This window comes from Poeciliopsis prolifica, unplaced genomic scaffold (assembly GCF_027474105.1).
Source record: "Poeciliopsis prolifica strain line A6 unplaced genomic scaffold, Auburn_PproV2 SCAFFOLD098, whole genome shotgun sequence".
In the NCBI taxonomy this organism is placed as follows: Eukaryota; Metazoa; Chordata; class Actinopteri; order Cyprinodontiformes; family Poeciliidae; genus Poeciliopsis; species Poeciliopsis prolifica.
Genome location: NW_026562473.1, coordinates 404,148 through 431,157, shown reverse-complemented (window position 1 = coordinate 431,157; position 27,010 = coordinate 404,148). Strand labels below are relative to the sequence as shown.

The window sequence follows — 27,010 nt, the reverse complement described above, 5'->3', positions numbered from 1 at the left end:
AAGCTTTCACCACTAAAGTCTTCTTTTGTTTTTTTTATTTACAATTTCATCATGAGGTCTTCATTTAGTCAGGATTGGACAACATCTATGGCTTTTTAACATCCAATTAATCATCAGTTTTAATTGATTTTTCCATCCATTCAACAATGCAAGTATGCAACACATCCAAAAACAAAAGGTTAGCACTTGGGTATGTCTCCAGTTTCTTCTCATAACAATTACACAAAAAGCAATTTGATAGAGAAGTGTAATGAAGTAATAGCAGCTGATAAGGTAAATGAGCTCCGACTGCTCGGTTTCACAGAGCATGGGAAGTGAACACCGTGTCCTCTGGGCTAATTTGGATCCTATTCTGGTGTTAATGAAAAGTGTAGTGCCATAATGCTGGCTGATAAAGTAAAAGCGGCTGGAACACAGAGTAATGACGATCTAAACGAAGAGAAGCCTCTCGTTAATGATGGACCGCGGCAGAATTAGAGATAAACCTGCAGTAATTCAAAGTAATTACACTGTGATTGTGATGGGATTGAGGTCTGGCTCACCGCTCTGTCAAAACACTGACCTCAGCTCTGTGTGTGTGTGGTTAGTCATCAGCTGTACGACCCTGGGTCTGACTGGATCTTCAACTATCCCTCACACACATACACACATGCACACTAGAGGCGAATGTAATTGAGTTTAAGTGAGTAGTTGCTAGTAAACGAGGGGCTGCATTAACATTCAGTTTGTATGTTGGTTTTTGTTGCTCACGTCTACAAGAAAAAGCAAAAAAAACAAAAGGTCATATGTGAGATGAGACGGTAAAGGTGAAGAAATATGAAGAAAGGAAAGCGAGCCTATGAATTCAATCAGAACTGCAGCAGGGCTCTTTTCTCTGTCAACACCTTTTAGCCCATCCAGATGGGGTCTGCGGGGGTTAGGGCAGGGGCCAACCCACACACTCATCCTCTGAGGTATCTGGGGTCTTTGGTTGGTTCATCTCTAAGCTACGCTCTGCTAAGCACAGGGGCCCTGCCTGTCTGTGTGTGGGAGAATAAATCCAGACCATCCCAGTGTGGAGACGCATCCATTCCTCTCATCTCTGTCAGCCGGTCGGCTTCACAGATCCGACAGGCATTTCAGTGCCTGTCGTCTGTTATGGTTGGAATAGACAGCAGCCAAGATTGTTAACATCCCAGTCTGAAATTTGTTTGTTTTAAAAGTATCCTGTAAAACTAACCTTCCCTCATGAACCTGAACAGCTTTTACAATACAGATCACTACCTGTTTCAGAGCTGTCTGTTCAGTGAAACACCCAAAGCAGCACATTTCAGCAGAGAAGCTCCTGGGACTCAGCTGGTGACTGGAACCAGACAAGACTGGTGTGGATGCTGTTACTGAGTGCAGAAGACGAAAATAATTTCAGTCTCACAGGAAGTAGATGGGTAAGACTTTTTGTTTTAACGGTTTTAATTTTCTACATTTTCTAGAACCAATTAAATGGTTTCATTCATGTCCTCCGTTACCATTGCCAAACTACATCCATAGATAGGCAGACTGCAATTCTAAAACAGATCACAGTGTAGAATCGTTCACAAGTCGGTTGAAATTCAAACAGAGAAATCCAGCTCAATGGGAGAAATCCCAGATGGATCATTGAAGGGTGATGAGAATCAAGCAGTATTTCACAGCAAGGCAACAACCTGGCTAGTATTACAGCAAAGTCACTCCGTTTTAACCTTTTGAGTTTTCAACCTAAGTTTATCACTGAATAACCTTCATTTGGTTTGGAAATACCAGTTAATGTAATGATGCTTTAATTTGAATTGAGTGCTTTCTCGCTGCAGAGTTAAAAAACTAGTGTTTGTGATTTGTTGGGGTGCAAACTGCTAATAATATTTTTCTCTTTATTTTATGACTTCAAACAATAAAGTGACTATGTAAGAGTTGCAAATCACTCTGAGTGCAAATAGTTTAATAGGTAATTGTTAGAAGCCCAAAAATAATTTATACCTTTTACTGTTATAAACTCGACAGTCATAATGGATGCTGAACCTGGAGCTTCGCTGTAAAGTCCCAGTCGTAACTCTTTGGAAGATAGTCTTGTTTTTTGTATTTCTGTGACCAGTGTCATACATTCACTCAAAATAAAACTTCCCTATTGGGACAAAAAAGAATCCATGCTATGCATTAGCTTGAAATGATCCTTGTCAAGTGTTAAGCCACCTAACGGGAGGTTTCAGCTCTTTCAATGTTAACTCCAAATGACTTCACCATTGCTTTAAAATAACTGTAAGATCATCTTACAATTACAATTGTTAAGTTTCTCTAACGTCTCTACTGCCCCAAATTTTCTACAGGTATTTCTAAATATTTCCACCTATTGCTTCTAATTGTGTACCTATAATATGGAGGGTTTTTTTGTCACCTTCTTCTGATCTTGTATGATTATCTTCTGACTCTTTGTAACCTCTCTGCTAACTGTGGCTTTATATAAAGGAAGCAAATGTCAGGGTAATCCTACTGGGACAGCTGACCTTTGCTTCAACTGGACCTGATGGCAAGTATGAACTCAACAAGGCTGCATGTTGAAACTAATTCAAAATGCTTAGTTTATGGGCGTGAGCATTTTTGGAGAACCTTTATTTTTTCAAATTTGTTTCCTCAAATAAGTTTGTTTTTAGGTAATTAATACACTGGCTGATTAACAGAGGTGTGTACAGTGTTGAGAACCACAATGCTACACCTAGCTTTCTCAATAACTAGCCATAACTCGCTAATCTGTGGCCTTATTTTAACCTTATACATCTTTATTTCACTTTAACCTTAATAGTTAATAGTTTCAGTTTCCTTTTGTTCCTGTTAAATTAAACCCTAATCAGTGCCTGTGGCTGTTAGCTTGTCCTGTTGTCGCTCTGAGGTCACCAGGAGTTTTCCTCTGATGGATTTCACCACCTGCTTTGATACAGAGCTTCCACAGCAACATCAACTAGTTCTCCATGTGCCTTATTAAGGTTTACTTTGGGAAGCAAGGGTTAGGCGAAATTTACATTATACCACACCAGCTCCAACCAATAGTGGCATCTTTGTTTGACTGAACGCTTTAATGACCTAAGAATCAGCCGAAAAGAGCCAGCATGTGTCCACATTACGCACCAACTATCACCTTTCTACTACATATAAGCAGTAATGAAAAGCAGCAAAGTCCAGAACAGTTTCTAACAGAGAAACACAGTGTGACACATTGAGAAACGTCTAAATCTGTGATCTCTCATCATCAAGCTGTTTAGGTCAGCGCTGTATCAGACTGGTGGAAGTGGACTGTAGTAATAAAGAACTCTTAGAGTTTTATGGCGGCTTCTTCTCCAGCACCAGTTGAACTGTTCTTCCCAAATGTCAGTGGTGGGTACAATTGAATATTTTTCATGTTACAAATTAAACATCAGCAGTTTGATAAACTCTACTGCAAATCATTTACTGAAGTTTGGAACCATTTCCACAGCAGAGAGAAATGAAAACAGAAATAAATGCTGCTTTTATGCTTTGTGTTGCATAATTGTAGTACAGTTTCATTACATTACATAGCATTATGCAGCGATGCCAACTCTCACTTTACTAGAGTGAGACTTGAGCTTTTCTTCTATTTATCTAACAGCTCAATATAGTGCAATGGCTTTAACATCAATGGAGTTTCGTACAAGGCTTTGCTTTCCACAACATTAAATTTAAGTATTAACCATCTAAGTAGATTACACACATTACTCTGTCTGAAACCAACAGTGTTGCTTCAGCTTCAGCATTCAGTCTTCTTGAAATGGTGATATAAGGAACCAAGCAAAACTACTGATTCTTTATTTTCTATGCAAATGTTTACTGGATCTTTCAGTGACATTAAATATGCACAGAACAAACCTGAAGAGTTAGATTTCCTGTCTTATGAGACAAGCAGCTCTAGACCTGGTAAAAACATACGGGCCTGACCGTGGCCTGACCGTGGCTCTTCTGCAAATGAAGTTAATCTGGGAACTGAGTCAAACATGACAGAGCTTTGCTTTGATTCTGAGCAGATGGTGTGTTGATCACACTATGAATGCTGCTGTGTGTGAGTGTGTGGGAGTGAGTGTTCTGTATAAATTTGTGACCAAGGGAGCAAAGGCCAATGGTCCATCAGTTTCTGTCAGGCCACTGCCCCCTACTGTGAGATTGATTTGTATTAGTGTGTGTGTGCGTGTGTGTGTAAGTATATGTGCGAGATTGACTCACTGATCGATAGTGTAGTTGGTAACAAAAGATGCTATTTCACAACTCACTGGACTGCGTGGCATGGCCAAGCACACACATACACACACACAAACACATGCACACACACGCACACGGCCACAGACACACACACACACAGAGCTGGCAGTTAACAAGACACTGCAGGAAGTATGTGTCTGAGCTTTCTCTCTGTCTCTCTCTCTCTGTCTCTCTCTCTCTGTCTCTCTCTCAGACACACACACTGCAACTCCAAACAGCAGAAAGTGGTAACATGCTGCTAAATATTAAATATGGATAAAATGTGGAGAAAACACGATGAGGCCTCATCTGTTCGACTGAGACAGAAAGACATAAACGCCTCACCATCTCCAGCTGATGTTTCTTCAGAGAATGGATCATGGTTGAAAAAAAGTTTCCAACTTTTTGTAAAAAGATCAAAATATTACTTTTTATTTCCCTTTAAGCTGTGCTACTTTTCTAAGGCTATGCTGACCGTGTGGACTACAGGAACAGCCTACTAAAACTCCTCAGCCAATGAGAAACTGCTTCATGTGATTTTGACTTTAGCTTGATGCTAAAGCTAGTTCAGGTGTGTGGTGGTGGTCTCTGGTAAATGATGCAGTGGAGGTCAGGATGGAGTCTGGCCCTTACAAGAGAGATATGCGGTTGCCGTTGGTTACAGAATCTCATCAGGACTTTGTCCTGCACTCATTCTTATTAAAAAGTGAAGAGAATTTTAGCTAGAAGTGGGTAAAAGAAACCGTTTGTAAATCCTGAAAAGGTTCTGTTAAGGTTTAGGAAAGCCAGACAGAATCAGAAGGTGAGCAGGAACCTTCATCTTTGGAGGTTCTTTTGCTGAAATAAACAATCCCATTGATGTCAAATTCTCCTCTCTCACCAGGCTGCTGCTCCCTCTTTCTCCGTTCCTCCTGCTCCTCCCTCTGCCGGTCCTCCTGTCTGCAGGGCCGTCCCTCCACGTCACGGGGGACGATCAGGCCGTGGAAAGGGCACTGAGGACGAACAGCAGCAGTTCAGGACAGTCGCAGAACACGTTATGAAACTGAATTGGAGCTGAAACCAGTCAGGTTTGATACCTTAATGCGGTCCTGCCGCTGACACAGTGTGCCGTTACCCAGTGGGGCTCTGCAGAAATGGCTGACGGGCACAAAGTTCCCTGGGAAGGATATGTATCTGCTCTTACTCTGCGCCAACAGGTCCTGGTTCTCCACCTCCTCCTCCACCTCTGCAGGAACCCAGAACTGGTGCTGAGAGGCTGACCTGCCACAGGAAACAACACACAGGTTTTACAGCATTAGACACTCACATGAGTAGGGAGAAATGAAACATTGAAAAAAATAACCAAAACCAAGTATGGACATCTGAAAAGTCTATCTGGACGGCATTATCTGTTGGTTGTACAAAAAGTCTCAGAAGTTCATGCTTTGCAGCCTGTTAGACTGAGTTTCAGTGCAGTAGAATGGAGAAAATGAGGATCTAATACAACTGATAACATCATCACTAAACTCAAATATGGTCATTGATGATTTTCTAATATCTGCAGCCTATTTATTCCCCTTTCATTTTCCAAACAGTTCACATGTTGAAGTTTGCAGTTGAAGTAGAAAAAGTTCAGGTGGTGTGAACACTACTGCATGGGGTACGGTTATGTGGACGGCTGCTTCCAAAACTACTCATGCCCACCTGTGGAAATGCGTGTGTGTGTGTGTGTGTGTGTGTGTGTGTGTGTGTGTGTGTGTGTGTGTGTGTGTGTGTGTGTGTGTGTGTGTGCGTGGGTGCATGGGTGTGCGTGTTACTTGAGAATCTTGCCAGCGTTGGGCTGATCCTGGCCCCAGTAGTACAGATCCAAACCAAAAGGAACAACTGGAGCTTCAGCAGCGTTCTGCACTGAGTCCTGCTGAGATGAACCAGGGCCAGTAGTGCTGCTGCTAAAGACAAGACACATGAATCAGAGTTTAACCTCAATTTGTAGCTTAAACAGTGGAGATGAAACATGTGAGAAGAATGAAGGGAAATGTCTATATGAGCAGAGAAAGGGGGGATGTCACCACCTGGATTCTGGAAGCGGGATCTGCTGTCTGAGGACACGGAGTGTGGCTGCAGCAGAAGTTGGATCCTGCTCGTCCTCTAGGAGCCTCCTCATCCTCCTGGAGGAGGAAGATGAGCTGGATGGAAGAGGGGGAGCTGGAGGTCTTCTGACTGGGGGAGCTTGGGGTGCAAATGCTGCAGCTGAGGTGGAAGGAGTGGGATCCAGACCTAAACAAGGGGTATGTGGTTCAGCATTACGTCAGTTTCTCCCAGAGACATACTAGAACCTTCACCGACATATTTATGCACTAAAACATTAACCCTTTATGCAAAATTATGTGAAAAGTGCACCAGTACCCAAAAAATCTCTTTGAAAAAAGTATGGCTTTACAGTCATGTGTTAAGACATTGTGAAGAAACACACAACCCTGAGGGACTGGGATGCTCAATACAGTTGGGAATATTTTTCAAAGCCAGACTATATCTGGTCTCTCAGTCAGGAACTTCAAAATCCAGAGACAGGAAGCAGATCTTCCTCTAATAGGCGTCTCCCATACTTCATCTGAAGTCTCAAAATCAGCTCTCACTGACGTTGTCGAGTGATGAACATTGAACATCTTGTTGGCAGGGAGGAGTCCTCCTCCCCTTCTCCATACCTGCTCTGGGTTAATTACTTGGTACAGAGCTCTGTGTGGTGTGTTGTGTGATTGGTCAGATGTTTGTTTGTGTGTTCTGTGCAGAAATGTGCTCAGACAGAAATGTTGATATTTCGCTTCAACTAGTTTGTTTTCACTATCCAGTTTTTGAGAAGCATTTCCAGACAAAGTAAGGAAATAGCATAGAGTTTGTCACAGGACATGGTTTATTTTTACACAGTTTACACTAGAAAGTTATAGCAAACACAGCATATATGTCAATGGTTAAGAGACTATTATCCCCACCTCACTGGTCCTTAGCCCCCCACCCCATTCTCTCGCTGTCAGAGGGTAAAATACACACTTAATCTGCTCCTTTTAGAGCGCCACAACAACCAGCTTTGACTGGTTGTTGTGGATGTTAAGACGCAAAGATCAATGTAGGAAATGTGTATTGTATTTGTGTGTGTGGGTATGTGTGTTTGCAAGAAGGTTGTTGAAGAATAAAGTGTGGAAAGGAGGGGAATTGGGAGCGGTGTAACCACAGCTCAAGAAAAAGATGGTGGAAAAGCAAAAAGAAGTATTGATCTTCCAGGGTTAAGCAGGGCCTGTAATTAAAATGTTAATTTGAGAAAGAGCGCTAGTGTCCTGACAGCAGAGGGAGGGATAAGAGACCTGATAACCAGAAAGACAGAAGAGAAAGGAAGGTAGAGAAAGACAAAGAGAGAGAGAGGACAAGAAGGAGGAATACTGAGACAAGAATGAAATTTGCAAATATACTTACTTAAAAAAGTAATAAAGACAGAGATGAAAGCAATTAACACACCGTTATGATAAGAAGCAGAATTGCTGCTGTAGGTTTCTGAAACTGTAAGCAGCTGCAGAGTCACCGAAAACAAAACAGAACAGCACTTCAGTGATAATGTGGCAATAAGCATGTGGTACCAAGGGGAGAATTATTAGAGGTATCCTCAATTTTTTGATTCTCATATGGGTTTCCTTATTGGACTAAGGTCAGACTGTAGCCTTACAGCCTCTTCTTCCATATCCATGCGACACACAACTTCATATTTCAACAACAAAGGCACAGTCCACAACAGTTATAGAGTCTGCAATATGACAGTGGAAGGGTTAGGAATAACTTCATCGGTGTAGTCCCAAAAATCTAAAGGAAAAGAAAGAAAGGCACTGCTACTGACACAGAACCCTAAAGGGTAACACACACCAACAGCATCTGATGTGTGTCAAAGAACACACCTGTTTTTCTTTCTATTAAACACCCACCAGCCGCCAAGAACACAACATCCAGCTTTGCTTTTTGACTTGACTCTTTGGTTTCTAAAACAGAATGCAGCAGAAACCGAAACACTGCAGCCAAAGCCCCAAACTGTCTTTTCATCTCCCACTTCATCCCACCATCACAGCTAGATATTGAAATTCCTTTGCATAAGGCAAAGACTGATCCCCAAACCAATGGGGTCTGTCCACCTTTTTTTCTGGCAAGATCCAACCATGCTGGACTTTAGAGACCAGTATGGTTGGTCTGAAGTCAAACAGTCGAGATGAGGTCATGTGGTTGCTGGTTGTTTGTTTTCGCACTAACCCTGCATGGTCCACAAGACACACCGAGTTATGAGGTCCAACTGTATGCTCTTCCTCATGGCCTCTGACCATTGCTCCTCAAAACTGTCTCTCCTGTTGTCTGACTGAAAAATATAATTATAGAAGTTAAGTAGTTGAGGCTGTTTTCCGCATAAACAAACACACCCATAAAATTTTGACTGATCACCCAACAGTTTCCCATGCAAATAGCCGGGATCTTCACCCGGGTGGCTGTGACAAGATTTTTGTCACGTAACTGTGACAAGAACTGATTCTGACACATCGGCCCAATCATGTGGGCCTTTTACCGGACTTTCACTAGACTCTGATATCCTGCCCACCAACACCACAATCAGGACTGGTGACAATAGGACAGTTCCACATGAACTGTCCTAATGTGAAGATTAGGACAGTTAATGTCCTAAAGGTGAAGTTAGGACATTAGGTGAAGTCACTGTATCGGTGTCTTCACTGGTACCAGAAGAGAATCAAAAATATAACAGGTGACTACGAGTTTTTCAAAATACTGGTCGAGGCCAACAGTAGCAAGATGGGACAATAATAAAACTGACTGGGTTTTTATGTATGTTAATACTTTTTCAAAGCAATGGACTTATGAGCTACACAAATAACTGTATTTTGTCCTGGATAAAGAAGTTAAATGAGCAAGCTATATTTTTGATATAAAAAATGACTGACAAAAGAAAAACTGATGATGGACCTAAAGGAGTTTCATAACTACATATAATGAATAAAATACAGGCAGCAACAAACCATTCCTGTTATTCAAGCAAGCAAGACAGCAGCAGGATGGCATTAAAGAGAGTGTGAGAGTGGGTGGTACAATCTAGGTGCAGGGCTAATAGGGTCTCATTAAAGAGGTTGCATTGTTAATTTGGTATGGCCCCTCTAGATCATTACCTCACCCTACTAATCACCACGACACAGACACATAGACACAGCTGCTTTGGGCCCAGCAGATACAATCTAATTACTCTGGCTTCTAATTGATTAGTAATGGAAGGAGAAGGAAGTAGAGAGGGGCGGGATCGCAAGTGAAGTAAAACCTCGACCTGAAAGGAATGATTCGCTGAGAAGGAGAGGCGTTTTTGCCATAGGTCGAAGGTCATCTCCCCCAGGCTAAAATAACATGGCTGACCCAGCAATAACTGTAATACTGTGCCATTAACACAGACATATATACAGACATACAGACATATATATATATATATATATATATATATATATATATATATATATATATATATATAAAAGCCTCACAATTGAAGACATACAGGTTTCCATACAACTCATGTGAATGATGGTTCAATATGGCTGACACTGCAGCACCATGGTGCTTTTGGTATTTCCTGTTGCCTGGAGCTTCTACTTCCTTTCTAAGAGAAATAGTAAAGACACTCCAACATCACCTCATACTTAGGAAACAGCATGTTGTTCTAGCGCTGACATAGCAATTACATAAACACGCACTTGGTCATTGACCTGAACACATGACCTCTTATCCAGAGTGTTGCCTGGAGGCTGAACATGCTCCATACCTACCAGGTCGCTGTGAAGGTGTATTCTATACATCGCTATTGTTCCAATAAACCTGGGCCAATATTAACAACCGATACTTACGTCCACCTTGTTGCCGTTTGTTTCTGGAGGGGGATGGGAAGACGTTGGTCATGTATTATCTGTTTGGTCATGTTACAGTAATATTGACGCAGTCAAGGATTGTGGGATGCTAAACTGAAGCAGAGAAGCAGTGGTGGTATTTTTTTATGCAGGGTAGTGAAATAGACATAAATTCTAAAATTTATCAGTTACAGGCCATAGCAGCAATATTAATACTGGACACTGATATCAGCCAAAATTTTCATATCAGTTCATCTGTAAAATAAATGTTTAGGAAATCTGTTTTAGAGCTACTCCTTTGTTCTGCTGTCTGACCTCGGTTTATGTTTGCTGGTCTCATATGTTGGAAACAAAAACATCAAAAATATAAATTCTTTGTCTTGACTAGGATGAACACTAACCTTTAACTCTGGCATGTCATGTGATGTGCATTGTCTCTTTTGACATTTAAAAACAGCAATATTCAAAAAGTGATTAAAATATTAAAACATGGTATGAGGTTTCTGGCTAGAAAAAACTTGTCCTTTATTTGTATGGTTAATTGTGATTATGAGGTGAAAGAGCAGTTTTGTCCCTGGTTTTCAGACACATGTGCTGAAACTCACTTAAACTCTTTACCTGCTCTGTCAGCTGCCTCTTTGAAGCCTGACTGTTTGTTTACCGAGCGTGTGAAGATCTGAGCAGATTAAGGCAGCTTCAGACTTCCTTTTGTAGCTGCCCCTCAGTGTTTATGCACGTGTGTGTGGATCAGTGTGTGTGTTTGTACTGGTAAACTGACCATACTCTGCTCTGAGATGCTCAGGAATGTGTGGCTCGTATCCTTCTTTCTCTGGAACCTCTTCAAACTCGTCTTCGTCATCGTCCTCCTCTCCGTCTGAGGTAGCCTTCATCTGAGAAAAAAAAATTACTGCCATACAAAAGAAAAGCTGTGCAGTGTACATCAGTGTAACAATACCCACATATTAGTAACTTTGCTTCTTATCACTGACTTTGCCAGGCACAGTATAGCATGTTTCAGAGAACTGAAGTGGTAATGTAAGAATTATGAATATTTAATATGAAGTCTAGATCAGGAAACTCAAACTCTGAACTAGAGATAAGATATCCATACTCATATTACTGATCTGTTACTGATAGTAACAGATGTTTTATACATAATTATACCTGTATATGTTTAGTTGTTACTATTTATCTCTTCTTTAATCCACACAGGGTCAGAATATACATCCACTGATCCCTGAGCAGGATACAGATTTGTTGAGCAGGATTCTTCAACAAGCTTCTGGCTGAATATTGGAGTTCTCTTATTAGTAGAACTGGACCAATCCTTATTGTACAATAGTCAATAAGGGGATTATAGAGCAATCCCCCAAAACAGAAGCAGTCTTATTTATCAGTTTGTAGGGGTGCACTGATAAATCAGCCCCTTCATCTTGGGAGATCTTATCTACCTCTGCAAAGGTTTGAAAATCACCTACTGCCAACATTTGCTCTGCCATGAGACAAACGGACTGACAGACAGACAGACCGCCCACCTGGTTAAGCATTCTGTTAACAAGAGTTATTCAACTGTAGCCAAAGTAGTGACTCTTTTCCTATATTTAGCAACTTTACAAACCAAAAAATGAGTATTGACCAAATCAGAAACTTTAGGTCAGACTTTTTAAAGATTGGTCAGACAACTACAGTTGGTGCATCCTTATCAGAGTACATTCAAAAAAGTTGATATTAATGTAAAAACAAATCCAATGTCCGATTTGTATTGGAGATGCTGGACTGTAAGCTCAGTCTTTATTGGTAGAGTGCTGGTTGTGTAAAGATGCAGGGTTTCCTCCTTCATAAAGCATGGAGTGGTGTACTGAAGGAGAGCAGTTTCAACCTGTTTCCAGCAGATCAATCCACCTCGGCCACCCTTAAAGCTCTCCAACTGACAATAAACTCCGTTACTGTAAGTATGAGTTTTTATGGTAATGAAAAACAATACTGTGTGTCATTGATTTATTCTTCTTTAAACAGCTTCTGGCTCCAGACAGACACGGTGGTCGTTTCAGGAAGTTTGGGCACAGTGAGAAAAATGCTCCAACTTTTACTTCTAAATACTCATAGCATCAAAAAAAGGACAGAAATCCATTCTAAGCAGATGACACAGAGGGCTGAACAGAAACAGAACATGTGATGTCTTTGTGTTAGAGGGGAGGGAACGGGGGGGTGGTAATGATGTCTGAATGCGTGTATGAGTGTGTGTTTGATGATCAGCCATCAGCGCGGAGCTAAATTTATGGTTTTTAATTTCCAGGCGAGGTTGTTAGCCGATGGTTGGGCTACAATGCAGAACACAACACTCCTGTATAGAGAGAGGGTCATTTCCATTACACAAATGTGCGTGAGTGTGTGTGTGTGTGTGTGTGTGGTGTGTGTGTGTGGGGGGGGGGGGGGGGGGGGGGTTTGGAGAGGGGGGTGGTTGCAGAGGATGGACACATCAAAGACACACTCCAGCTCAGCAGCATCATAATCATGGTGATTAGCGTTATGAGGAGCAGTAAAACCTAACGTTAAACTAACATCTTACTCTCACAGGCCCCTTTATCATTCACTCATTTCATTTGTGTGTGTGTGTGTGTGTGTGTGTGTGTGTGTGTGTGTGTGTGTGTGTGTGTGTGTGTGTGTGTGTGTGGGTGTGTGTGTGTGTGTGCGTGCGTGTGTTACAGGACTGCTGCGTTTCTGCAGATAAAGACCATTAACATGTTTGAATTAGTTTACAAATGATGAGTTTGTGAATGATGATTAAAAACACCCTCCCCACAACCACTCCCACCCGCCCCCCCCCAAAAAAAACACACAGAGCCGGACAGAGTCAGCTAACCATGTCACCAGCCTGGATCGGCAGCTCTCGAGGCGGCATAAAGAGAACAATTAAAATCATTTATATTACAACACTTGCTGTTCAGTTAACAAGCAACTAAACAATTAAAGGCTAATTAGCACTCATTAACACTCCCACAACACACACACTGAGGGAGGTCTATGAGTAACAAATATTATGACATGTGAAGTGCACACACACACACACACACACACACACACACACACACACACACACACACACACACACACACACACACACACACACACACACACACCCTGTGTAATTCTCTGCCAACTCTGTACTTGCTGTTCAGTTGTTCACTCATTTGGCAGGCTTGTCAGTAATTATCATTTGAAAATAAACATATAATATATAACAATATTATATGATAACAATCTGCAGCAATCAAACTGGAACTGGAGGAAACTGCAGCTGATTACAGCCACTCCAGTTTGTAGGAAACTGCTGAAATAGCCCAGAGAGTCCCTTTACCTGGTTTCCTTTCTGGGTCATCCTGGTTTTTTTTTGTCTTAAAAGTCACTAGACAGAGCAACAAAGTTGCTAAGTTGGCAACAGAGGGATGAAAATAGTTAACCACAGATCCTTCGGGGTCAGTCCTCTCTCACAGAAGAGCAAAAGGGGACAGCAGCAGACCATAATTAAATAAATATGGGCTGATCTGCTAAAGGAAATCATGGCCGATTTCCACGTGCAGTGGACCGTAAACAGCTGCCCTAGAGACAGATTCTCTCAACTATGCTCAGGATGTGTTCTGCTCTTCCAGAGTTGTCTGTGTTGGACCTCCCAGCACCTTTGTCATCTTTTCTTATAGTTAGGCTGAAGCCTTTTTATACGTCATTTTGAAATGATTTCTGATACTGTGTCACATAAAATCCCCTCCCCAACATTCACTGAATCTTGTGCACAAGAGTTTGCGTGCGTCTGTGCAGAACCGCATGTTGACCTCCAATTGTCTGTTTGGTATTTTTACTCAATAACTTCCAAAGTTTTCCAGTTTCAGATTGAACGATCTTGTCTGACATGGGCAGCTCAAAGAAGCAAACTCCATTTCTGCTGACTCAAACAAATGATTCTTTTATTTATGGGGAAAAAAGATGTTTAAATGAATGAAAGTGAGGTTTGAGATACTATCCCTCTGTCTTATTTATTCTCCTACAGAAAGAGCAGACAAAGCTGTTAAACAATGTGTAACATTTTAAACACCAGAGCAAACTTTCTCCATTACTCCATGCCTCTGCAACAATTATTCATCCTCAGAGAGCAATGGATTCACTTCCAGCACACGTACACAGCCATACACGCTGATATAGTCTCTATAGGTTTTGTGCTTGTCTACTTTAATCCCAGCTGGTTTATTCTGCTCTGATCAATGACCTAAGACTAAGAAGTGATCACCCAGCTGGAGGAAAATCCTGCCCTAACATCATCCCTTTTCCCCTGCTTTCTGCCTCTTTGTCTCTAATTCACCCTAATTTAAGCCTGATAGCATCGAGTGCTGTCGCGCAGCCTGGCAGAGCTGTAAGTCTTACAGCAGGATTAGCTTTCCTCCAGAAACATTTTGCTGACGGCCGGCGTGGCTAAAATATGGCCTCCATTCCCCCACATGGCTGCGCGAGGGGCTGCTTTGCATTTTAACTAAGCTTTGGTTTATTCTCTGGGACACACGCTCGCGGGGAGAAAACCCCATGCAGGAGATAAAAATTGCTGCTGTAAATGAAACTCAAGATTCAGCAGACAAATTAGAAGTGATGCTTTGGGTAAAGCAGAGCCATGAGTCACTATAATAGGAAAAGGACAGAACAAATATTGGTTACTCTAACATTAAAAACCAGGCCAGGTAGAAATAAAAAGAGTTCCAGAATCTGGCAGAATAAATAAGAAAAGTTGTTAAAGTAAAACAGGATGGTGTGTTACTGTAATGGCAAAGATAAAATAGACTCTGAAAGGGAAAGTAAGAAATAGAGAAAGCCAATCAGATATTCAGCAGAACATTCAAAGTGATTTGCTGGAGTTCAGGTCAGACAGACAGACCAGTTCGGCCCCAGGATTTTCTGGGGGTTTGAACTGGGGGATGAGTGGAGGAGAGGAGCTCCATAAGTGTTTGGGTAAATACGAATTTCCCAACTTTGTTATACTGACACTGGAGTTATTTTCTTGAACTTTATTCAATTACTCTGATGTGAACAAGACAGGTAACTATGAATCAGCTGATACCAAATATCTGGATGTCACAGAGAGACCATGATCCAGTATGACAACCTTCAACCTATTATAACACCATATAATCACGTTGCCTGCTTGTCCAGCTGCTGCCTAAATACAATAAGGTGTCCATGGATCATTAAAAATTCTTAAACTCATATGTCTAAAATTAAGCCTTAAATCCAATGAAATAATGCAAGTTTGTCATAAATACGTTGACTACAAGTGTTACATTTTGTTGTGACAGTACTATTTAATTGAGACAGACAGACAGACAGACAGACAGACAGACAGACAGACAGACAGACAGACAGACAGACAGACAGACAGACAGACAGACAGACAGACAGACAGACAGACAGACAGACAGACAGACAGACAGACAGACAGACAGACAGACAGACAGACAGACAGACAGACAGACAGACAGACAGACAGACAGACAGACAGACAGACAGACAGATAGATAGATAGATAGATAGATAGATAGATAGATAGATAGATAGATAGATAGATAGATAGATAGATAGATAGATAGATAGATAGATAGATAGATAGATATAGTTTTTTTGTGGAACTTTTCTGCCAGGTATAAGTTTGAGTTTTTCATTATCAATTGCATTCTGTGTTTCAAGTCAGTTCTGGCAACTAGTAACTTGCTGTTAATATGCTGTTGACCGGTAGCTAGCTAGATCTTTGTTTGCTCTGGGGTCAAGGGAGTGGGTCAGGGGAGCGGGGCCAATGAACGGCAGTGACAGGAAAAAGTCATTGCCACTTGGTGCAAAACACAACACAAGATTTTAAGTGACATAAAATCTTTAGACTTTCTTGCATTATGACACCAGCCCATGTGTGCTTGACAACAAGTAAGGAGCTTAAAATTTCTCATGCATAATCCCACCGGTTGCTTGGCTAGAGGACAACAAGCGATCGTCGCCTCATGGTGGAAGTTCTATAGGAAAGGAGCAAAGTCGCCTCGCGTGTTGCAACTGGCTCACTTTTGTTGCCAGCCCATACCAGGGCAGGTGTATTCTGTGGAAAAACACTTTCAAGTTTGGCACTATGTTAAAGCTGTTAAGAGCCATATGACTCCTTCATATAGATCATTTCTTTTTGGTCTTAGATTTCATTCAAGGTGGCATTGAAAAGGTTTTAAAAAGTCTTAAATTTGACTTGCTGAAACCTGCAGATATCCAGTTCATATGCAAACTTATTGATTACAAATTTTAAAACTGTAGAGTATGATCTTCATAACAAGATCTGATTAATTCATTAAGCTTTCTTAGGAATTAACTTAAAAATTTTCATACCTTGACTAGAATTGTTTTTTTAAGCATGAGAAAAGTGTAGCGGCCTTTTCCCAGTAGAGTTATAGTGTGCAGCAACAGGTCAGGGAGGGGCATCACTGTATGATCACTCCTGTTACAAATATTCTAATGTCTAAATTTGGCCTCCACAAGTGTCTCCCTCTCAGCACCACCTCACCCTGCCTCTGGCTCCACCTTCCCCCTTCAGTGAGCTCTGCTTTACAGAGCTGATGTGAGGGCGCCACCTCGGACAACTGCTTCTCTGACTTCATTTGTCTCTTGGCAAGTTTGATGGCACTGTGTTTAAAAACCCATTCAATCTTATAAACCAAAAATTAAATGTAGTCGACTGTGATGGGCACTCAGTGCATCTGCTATTTATATGCTAATGTACACTTGGCCTGCCAAGGTCTGGCAAATTATTACTGCACAGCCATAAGTCAGGTGTATGGCAGAGGGGGACGGGTGGGTGGGTGGGCAATGCATCGCACAGGCAAAAGCAGATGAGGGCGGGGGAGGAGAACGAGGAGTCAGTAAAAGGAGAGGGAGGAATAGGAGGAAGGAGGAGAGGGACAGAGAGAGTGAGGAGCTGAAAAAGACGTTGGAGATGTCTCCATTGTCGTTTCTGACAAGTTAATAAAGCTCTCCACCTGGCTGAACACACACACACTCAGGGCCTAGATGATTTCATTTCACATTTAAAAGCTGAAATGGAAAACGCCTTTTTGGGAAACTGAATGTCTCCAGTGTCACCATTTCTAAAACACAGAAACTCTAGAGAGCCAATGAGCTTAATAAAGACCTCTGACAGACCACTCTCCCCACCACGCCACTGAAAACGGTCAGTGATACAAATATAATGTACAGAAAGTCCCTCTGTTCGGGACACTGGTCATGGAAGGACAACAAAGAAGGCAACAGTTAAGAGGGTGACGATAAAAAAGGAAGTGGGGTAAACATTAATTCAACATGAAAACTGAGTTAAGGCTCCTGCATACTTCACCTGAAGCCCAGCAGTTGAAACACACCTTTCAATACAACAGCTCAGACCACCTGGAGGACACCAGGTGGTCTACCCAAAGGGGTTCCCACTTCCCCCTGCATTCTCTATTTTTTTTCATAAAACAGTCAGACAGTTTTTCCGTTCTGCAGACTGCCTCCTCCATGCATGACAACGTCACAATTTCCATTCAGGAGTTTTTAACCATTTGACAGAGCTTTAATAGTTCTTTAGTTTAGATTCATACAACTGTACATAATTACTTTTCACCTCACATAAACATTCTTCAAAAGCATTCATGTCTCCTGCAGAGAGAAAACCAGATAGAAGAAGTAGACTATAGTTGAAGCGAAATATCAACACTGCTGTCCGAGTTTATTTCTGCATAATATACGTCCGCAGTCTGACCAATCACACAACACTTCACACAGAGCTCTGTTGAAATAGTTCAACTCGGGCCTGGTGGAGGGCACTGCGATCAAAATGATATAGTTTTTGATGCACGTCTACTTTAATGAGAGTCGATTCCAATAGTTTAGATGAAGAATCTGGGAACCTTTAGGAACAGCTGTGGATTGATGTGGCCTTTCTCGACCTCCAACATACTGCCTAGTTAACACTTTCAGAAACTCTGTCGTATCTATCTGTTGTAACTCTGTCGTATCTATCTGTTGTAACTCCTCTCTCATCTTAACCTACACAGATCTCACTCCCGGGCCTGGACTCGGCCATTTTGAAATATTTGTTCTGTTCATTAGGCTCGAGGTGTGCTCTATGCAATTGATTTGAACATATTTACAAACTAATTAGGCCTAAAGCTTCCCGTGGACTCTGACCTATTCAAGGCTTGATTTGCCACAACATCCCACATCTCTATTACCACCTTGCACTTCTATTCATTACTACCTTGAAAAGATCCCTTGGGATGTCCCTCTAATGAGAAAAAGCTCTGCACTCCTCGCTCGCCCTTTCTCTATCTCTCTATGTAACGTCTCCACATTATTCCTCTCAACCCCCTCTCTACCTAAAACACACTGAAGAGGCCTTTGTCTCCTGGGAGCAGTCAGCTTATATGATGTATAAGGTGACATCTTTATTTCACTAACCTATCCTGGCAGGTCTATTAGCCGGCTCGGAGCTTCCCAAACCTTTTCCTGTCAAAGAGCCTATTCTCAACTGTCTGCTCCACTTCCCCCTCCCAGTCTGTCTCAATCTGTGATTAAAATAGTCGTTATGATACATTCTCGCCTCCCTGCCAACGGGAGATTACTCCGTTTCATTCCAACATGTATTCTGAGCGACGCCTGGAAGGTCCATCACACCACACAGAGTGGCCTGAGGCCCAACTGGGCTTCTGAAGCCCACAATCCCAGTTTAGCCCTGTGGTAAGGGATATAAGACTATCTCAGCGATAGCCAGTCTCTCCTCCTTTGTCCTAATTCCCCCAGGACAGTCCCAGTGGATCCATCAGTTCCAATTTGGAAACCATTTCTTTCCCACTATCAGAGACCTCAGATGGAACCAGACTGTGATTTACCTTTTTATAACTCTAACAACAGAGCCAACCTTTATTCTGACCCCATTTCCATCCATTCATGTTGGGCATATTCTAACTCTTTATAACAAACTCCAAGATACTGCTGGATGGATCATTTTTACATTTTGTGAATTGCACAAAAATCAACTCCAAATTCAAACCTATGAACCCAATTATTGTTTTTTAATAATGCTGCAGATAATTGCTATATAAAGTGCCTTCCAAAAATCCTCATGCCCAGGAAATGTCTACATTGTTATGTGACAGACCACAATGTTAAAATGAAGAAAATGTAGACATGTCTTAATTTTTTGTGTGCATAAAAGAGTATTCAGCCTGCCTGAGTTAATACTTTGAAAAATGATCTGTCACTGCAGTCACAGGTGAATGTGCTTTGGTATGTCTCCATCTCTGTAGATCCAGAAATGTTGCCATTTTTTGAGGAAGGAGAGGGGAGAATCTATTGAACTGAGTCCAGCTGTAAAGTGGATATAGATGAACAACAATTTTCAGTACTACCAATAGACTGTATTTGAACTTTGACTGTGCCAACATATGATCTGTGCTATTCTCCTGTAGCTCCAGTACTGTGCTTAGAGGTTCTGGAAGATGATACTTTGCATCAATCTCCAGGATTATCCAGGTGAAAGACTGACCTCCTGCTGTTAAATTGTTGGTTTTGTTACATTGTGCCTTTTTCCTATTAGATTGTGGCTGTGTGCTGTTGCCTTGCAATTTGGTGCTGTAACCTTGTGTCTTTGTGATGCTGCTTAGTGGCTTTCGCATTTTATTATTCCTTGTGACCATCATATACACCAGTAGAATGGGTTATGCAATCACACAAGATAATAACTACCCTGGAGCTCTTCCATCAAGTACCACATTGTGTCCAGGTTAAACTGTCATTATCCCTGCTCAGTGACTGAAACCTCTGATTGGCCACCACTGTGCATCTTATTATCAAGATATTTTAACGCCTTTCATAATATCTCACAGATAAAAAATAAAATAAGTCATAAATCAAGTCGCTAAACTCAAAGAGACTTTCTGTAAACAAGCAATCAAATGAAAGTAAAATTAAGAAAAAATGAACATTGACCCAGGAAAGCATGTTATTGATATCCAAGGTTCATTCAGGTAATAAACGTACATATGAGAAGGAGGGAGCACTGGAAGAAAGAAATAGAGGAATAGTCTTTCTTTGTTTATCTCCAGCGCAGAACGAGCGACCACATCCATTGTGCTGCGATAAGATGGGTTATCAGCAGTAAACAAGGCCTTGGCCCGTATGAATGGAGCCCAGAGTGACTGAATACACTCTCAAAAACAGATGTGCTTAAATAAGTCTGCACGTCTTATCCATTCCTCAGAAGAAGTCCATGTGTTCAGTTAGCAGTGCCAATGGATGCACGCACCAGTGTGCCATAACAAATCGCCTTCCAATAAACGTCTCCTGGGAGACAACCCATGTTTAGAAAAGAGCAAGTGAAGTCTTCCACATGAGGGACAAAATTCAAGATAACTCATAAAATTAAGATATGCCAAAGCATGAATAGAAAAGTGTAGAACTATTGTACAGGGTCAAGATCAGAGGTCATGTTAACGAAATATTTTCTGTATTTTTTAAAAACGACTGGAAAATTTGAAGTTTGTTGGTTATTTGACAGGTTATAATGAACACCCATGATTGGTGCAAATGGGCACCTTAAGCCCATGTGAGGATATTTCCTCACATGGGCAACTAAAATCAATCAATAAAAAATCCTTTCTGAATATCATTTTATGGACTCTGAACTAAATGTGTCTTTCTGACCGGAGCTGACAGCGTGTTGAAGGATTATGGACCGGACACTTTGGAGCATCTGGTTAGGATGCTCATGGCAAACCTTTGGTAGAAATGGCGCCTTTAATTCCAATCTACATTACATATAGAACAGAGAAAACTAAAGAGAATGCAATGTTGTGTTAATCCATTTATAGTCTAAACTGAAGAGCCGGGAGTTTGTCTTGAGGAAATGAACAAAGATGCAGAAGTTAATTAGACCATAATGCACAGTGCGCTGCACAACCAATGTGGATGCGGCTTCGCAATTGTGAAGAACTAAACTGAACTCATCCTACGGTTTTAACAAATGGAGCAGAAGACATTGACCATCTGCCCAGAAGGAGAGCAGAAGTGCAGCAGACGTGACATATGTCCATTTCTGGGTAGCGAAACCACGCAAATAAATCTTTGTAAAAGCACAGGCCCAGACCACACAGGGCAAAATAAAAGTTCAATGATCAGTTTGGATCAGACGGATCCAACTGACCGATGAACCAGCGCAGGTTTCTCTACAGATGCAACCAGGAGGATTTTTTTTGAGGCTGTGCGTTCAGACCCTAGCGGGTGAAGTGCTGCGAATTTAAGTGGAGTCATTTAATTTAATTTATTATAAGTTTTGAGGCCACAGTGAGTGGTTTTTGTCAAGGAGAAAAAGTTACCATAGATGCGTTCATCTGCTTTATGTGTGATGAGATCTGGATTCACAGTTCAACTGAATATTAACTAAACCGCAAAAAAAATGCGGCTGAATAACTTTTGTTAATATAATTACAATTTGAAGGGTAAAAATGGTACATGACCAATTTGTTTAATGCTGTCGGTCAAAATAACGGAACAAAAAAGTTTAGCACTGCCTCTGGTCGTGACATATGCATACTACCTCACTATCAAGCTGCTGTCACTCACACTTTGGGTAGCCATCAAAAAGGTCCTGCCATTATTCTAACTGGATTTCTCACCACTCCTTTTGCCAGTCCTGGTATCTGTTCAGCATTGTCCCTAGAATTACTACAGGACAGAGGTCTGGGCTCCACACTGCCTCATTTATCCTCAAACCACTTCTGAGATCTATTTTTGGGATCATTGCCCTGCTGGAACATCTTATTGTATTCCAATTTAACATCATTTCTGCAATGCTTCAAAATATTGATTATGAAACCAGAACTACTTTCTTGCTCATCATCCTCTCAGATCATAGAGACAGTAAACTTGCTTCACTCTGCACAGATCTACTAGAGTCTCACTCTGAGATACCCCAGTTATAAAAAGGATGGAAGGCAAAACTGCATAGAAACCTTAAGTTTTCATAACGTAATAGATAAAATCAATGCACCAGTATGAAAAAAATACAAAAGTAATAAACCATACCCTTACTGAAAAGTCTCCCAGCCTGATGCAGATCTCTTTCCTCAAGCTCTCCTACCTTTTATTCTCTTATTCAATAAACAAGCCTCTATCTGCATCCATAATGCTGGGCTCTCTCTCTCCGGGCTCCCCTGGTACGTGAGTCTAGATTGAGGGGCCCGCTGAGACAGAGAAAGCAATCGTGTGGCGTGTCAGCGGGCCGATAGAGAAGGACCCAGTAATGGAAGGCCTTTTAAGGCTAAAAAGGAAAAGCTAATTATGATAAAGGGGCTGTAAGTTGTGTGGTTATCGCGGAGCTGGGCCTGCTGGTGCAGCAGACTGGTCCCTGACAGTGATAACCAGGCGGCGCCAGACGCCCGCCGCTCTGTCACTGTCACTCTGCTGCTCTCCCTTCAGCTAAACATGAATTCACACGCCACTATTTTTCAAAAGCATAAAGCAGTTTGCAGTTTTTTCTCTCTCTCTCTAACAGCAGAACCATGAGCTCCCTCAGATATTCCGCAGTTCCTGCATGTTTGTCTCTGCAGTGATGCTGCATGCCTCTAAAACTCTACATACACACCTGAAGTTTTATTTGGGACAGCTCAGAATGGAGGCACAGGCATGCATACGGCAAGAGGCTGGAGCACACAACACTGTGATGCTGAGCTCGATACGAAGGTACCAAGATAGACCTATCAGCTGTCAAGCCATGGGGCACATTAGTGCTGCCGGAGCAAATGAATGGGTACATCCTCCCCCTTTGCTCCCCAATTTCTCCTCCCTGCCTCTGATGCATTATGCATTCAAGCTCCTCTGCTCTCCTCACCTCTCCCAAACGTCCTGACCTTCAGCACATCCATCCCATGTTTCTCTGTCGCTGGTATGACACTTTGCTCCTGAACAACACAGCAAGATATTTGAGCTTAAATAGTTACTAATATTAAGTTTATTAGCATGGAGATGGACAGAGACACTAGGAAGTGATAGATTGTTTTCTTCTCAAAAAAGGATCTATCCATCAAAAAGAGGACTGCTGAAAACATTTTTTAAAACATTGTGTAGTCCAAGATAGAACTTCTGAAACTAAAAGCCTCTTTTACTAGCTACCCACTTGTTTTTAATTTTGTATCAGTTCTCAGGGCTTTTAGTTAATCTCATTAAACTTAATTCATTCAGAATCATTTTTGTCATGTGTCACAGAAATTAGTCTTATAGATAATTATTCTTATGGTCAAATTTTGTATATATATACTAATAGTATATATATACACTATGGAACTAAATAAAATCATTAAATTTATTTCAATCAATCAAAGTTGCAAATGAAAATTTAAATTAACTGTTGGCTACACAATACTAGAAAACACACAACTTAGTGTGAATAGTTGAGTTGAATTTTCCTCACTCATCCTGAGGTAAAAGTCTGTACTACTGTCAACTTAAATGATCGTCCTGCAGTTTATGAATTCATGGCACTTAAATCCTAATGAGTATTCAATGTAAATAGCATTTTGTGATTGCCTTACTGCAGAGGCTCATATTGTAATTTGTCATATGTAGATACAATACACCAATCAGCTCTATTCCAGAACAACACTCAACAGTCAGATTCATGTTGTTTGTAGTTTTAAATAATCTTTATGGTCTTATTGGCTCTATATAGAACTCCCTGGTTGGTCTGTTCTGACCTCAGGACTCAGTAGTACTGTGGAGCTGCATTTCTGCCAACAACCACTAGATGGTGCTGATGAAAACCAGGCTTTTAAAATGATTTCACATTTTTCAAACGTTACCATTTTTGCTATTCTTCTGATTGGACTAAATAAGCATCTCTTCATATGTCATTATATTTCCTATGCTATATATAGTTCAGTGGAGCTTTTTATGTTCAAATGAACTAGGTTTTGTTCCGAGGGACCACTTTCACATATTCTTCATTTTACTACAACAAAATTGTATTAAAAGGACAGAAACTGAGATAAGTTCTCTGAATGCACAGACAGCTCTCACCTGATGAGAGGACAAAGTCTGGCGTTCTGCTGTGAGCGTCGTAATGTCTGTCATGTATTGTGGTAACATACTGCCACCTGCTGGACATTTTTAGACTTCTTAAGGATGAAAGTATACTGGGGTAAATGGAAGCTATCATGCTGTTTCTTGTTCTGTTATCTGTATATATTTCCCCACCTATCAGTGCAGGTCATAATATGTGACTTCTGTGAGTATGATTTCAATTTAATTCACAGGGAGAAGTTAGAGGAGTCTCCCAGAAACCCTCAGTTATTTCTCTGAGTGGGCGGGGCTTAAGCGATATAATAAAATAATCAAACCGGTGTGCTCCTATGTTCATTATGCACAGACTGAAAAACGTTTCTATGGTCAACAGCATCAGAATCCCTCCCTCAGTGACTAAGTGAGGCGATCTGATCCGGGGTCAGCGGTTAAAACTCACCACTCTGCGGACTCGGGTCTTACAGTCGATGTGAAGCTCTCTGTGTTTCTCCAGCGTAGCTTCTAAGAACTTCCTGAGACTCAGCGCTCTCCTCAGCAGCTGTGGCTCAGCGTGGGACTTGGTGAAGACCTGTACAGACATAGGAGAGACAGAGTGGAAACAAAGATGGAGGAAGCTGTCTGAGGATCACAGCAGCAGCAAGAGGAAGCTATAAAACCTGTTCTCATCAGATTAAGAAGAAGACACTCTGCTGTTGCCGCTATCGCTACACCGACTGCAGTTTTCTGGCCAATCACTGATATTTAAAAACCCAGATCCGATGATTTTTTTTGTTTTCAATATCAATGTGTTGTCTGAAAACTCATTAATGTCCAACAGTGAGAATGATTGTTCAAGTGCTGCCAGGATTCTAAATTTTCAATTAAGGTCTGGTGCGTGTGTGTCGGACTGACCTGGACCCAGCCTTGAACGGCGGGGAGGTGTTTGGAGCTGATCACCCTGTGGAGCTCCATCATGGTGGAAACCACCGGCTCGTTGTCTTCTGTCTCCTTCACACGAAGAACTGAGAGAAGAACATGGAGGAAATCATCAAAGGGTCCGGCTTATTTCTACTGCTTCATCAGGATTAGATAATCCCACCAGACCCACCAGGACTGAGGCTCACATCCAGGCTGTAGGTATGAGAGATGAGCCCAGAGTTCCTGATGAACGAGTCTTCTTCATCCGACTCTTCTTGGCTACTCTCCTCCGCTCCTTCTCCATCGTCCTCCATCTCTTCGTTCGTCCTTCCCTCCTCGTCTGCTTTCCTCTCCTCATCACAGCTTTTCTCTCTGTTTTCCGTGTCTGAATCCTCCTCTTCCTCCTCCCTGCAGTCCCTCCTCTCCCTCAGATTTTTACTGCAACAGGGCTGATCGTCATTGGCCTGGCAGCCTTTGACCGTCTCGCTGTCTGAGGGACCATTGTCATCTGCCGGGGAACCTGCCAGGCCAAACTCAGGGAAAAGCAGCTTCATGCAGGACTCCATCTCAGTCAGCGCCGCCTCGATGTCTTGGTAGGATTCTGACACAGAGCCGCCATTAGGCATCATCATTACAGCTCAGAAGTGTGCATGCACCTTGTAGCGCAGCGTTTACCCTCCATTTCCTTGGTTGCTGCTTCCACTCTGGCCTTGTAGATCCGCTCCATCTTCCTCTGCCGCTCCTCCTCCCTCCTCCTCTCTGTTACTGTCCTGGCCTCGGCATCCTGGAAGTCCACCTGAGCAGACAAACAAGAAAAATCCAGAAAAGCGTCTGTCATGTAAATTAACCCAGAGATGCAATATCTTCAGCTGAAAACGGTAAATATGAGCAGCATGTTGTTGTGAAAGTGCTGCTGTTACCATGCTGCTGTTACCATGAAGAAGCACAATTAGGTGTCACTGTGTGGTTATTAGGATCTCATCTGACAGACAAACACAGAAAAGTTGACAGGAGGTCTGATGTATTTATTACTGAATGTAGCTCAATGACCAGAGACACAATGGGATGAATTCAATCAATGCATGAGCATATGCTAGAATGGTCTAGTCAAAGTCCAATCCTAAATTCAATTGAGAATCTGTGGCAAGACTCTAATCATACTTAGCCAGTAGCCAGGGAAGCATGTCAGTGAGCAACACAGTGTTGCCATGGTGATGGTGACCTCCTTTCTCACCTTCTTAACCTGTTTGAGGAAGTGGTAGCCGAGTTCTAGCTTCTTATAGGCCGAGCCGTACGAGGTGTGCCAGGATTGGACCGTCTGGATGGCCAGCGACCTTAGCTTCCTGGCGACCTCTTTAGGAGGAGGGAGGGGCTGCTCCAAGTCCGTCTCCACTGTCAGCTCCAAGAACTCCTGAGGAACACAGACGACGTTTCAAATGCCTGGAGTTACAGGAGCAGAAACAGGAGGTGAGGTTTGGGGCGTTGGAGGAGAATTCACCTGGAAGTTGTCCACCAGCAGCGTCCGGAAGTGATGCGATCTGGAGAAGAGCTCACTGGCTATCTGGAAGGCTGACAGCCGGACCTCAGCGTGTTCTTGGTTTAGCTGGGACATCACTGAATGGTACACATGGTCTATGCAGTCATTGGACCCTCTGGCAGAAACAAAGAGTCAGTCAGTAACTGGCACCAGATTTATTGAATGTACAGTCTCTAATAAAAGTATTAACCAATCTCATATGTCCTTCAGTCTCTAACAGATTCCATTTGTCTTTCTGCTTCACTTTTCCTGCTGAGGATAAGCAGCACTATGATGCTGCCACTACCGTGTTTTT

The 27,010-nt window shown here is 42.0% G+C and overlaps 1 protein-coding gene across 3 annotated transcripts in view; it reads right to left on the bottom strand.

Annotated features, from left to right (window-relative positions):
- The window catches only part of uvssa (UV-stimulated scaffold protein A), a 30,148-nt gene that overhangs the window by 2,216 nt on the left and 922 nt on the right, over positions 1-27,010 (bottom strand). For 2 of the 3 annotated variants that reach the window (XM_055023298.1, XM_055023300.1), the window contains exons 3-13: positions 26,677-26,830; positions 26,413-26,589; positions 25,854-25,974; positions 25,369-25,779; positions 25,173-25,282; positions 24,721-24,849; positions 10,942-11,053; positions 6,309-6,513; positions 6,054-6,185; positions 5,334-5,517; positions 5,138-5,249 (exon numbers count right to left, since the gene is read on the bottom strand). In XM_055023298.1, coding sequence (XP_054879273.1) covers positions 5,138-5,249; positions 5,334-5,517; positions 6,054-6,185; positions 6,309-6,513; positions 10,942-11,053; positions 24,721-24,849; positions 25,173-25,282; positions 25,369-25,779; positions 25,854-25,974; positions 26,413-26,589; positions 26,677-26,830 — 1,847 coding nt within the window. The remainder of the gene's footprint in view (positions 1-5,137; positions 5,250-5,333; positions 5,518-6,053; positions 6,186-6,308; positions 6,514-10,941; positions 11,054-24,720; positions 24,850-25,172; positions 25,283-25,368; positions 25,780-25,853; positions 25,975-26,412; positions 26,590-26,676; positions 26,831-27,010) is intronic. The other variant, XM_055023299.1, reaches the window with a different exon arrangement.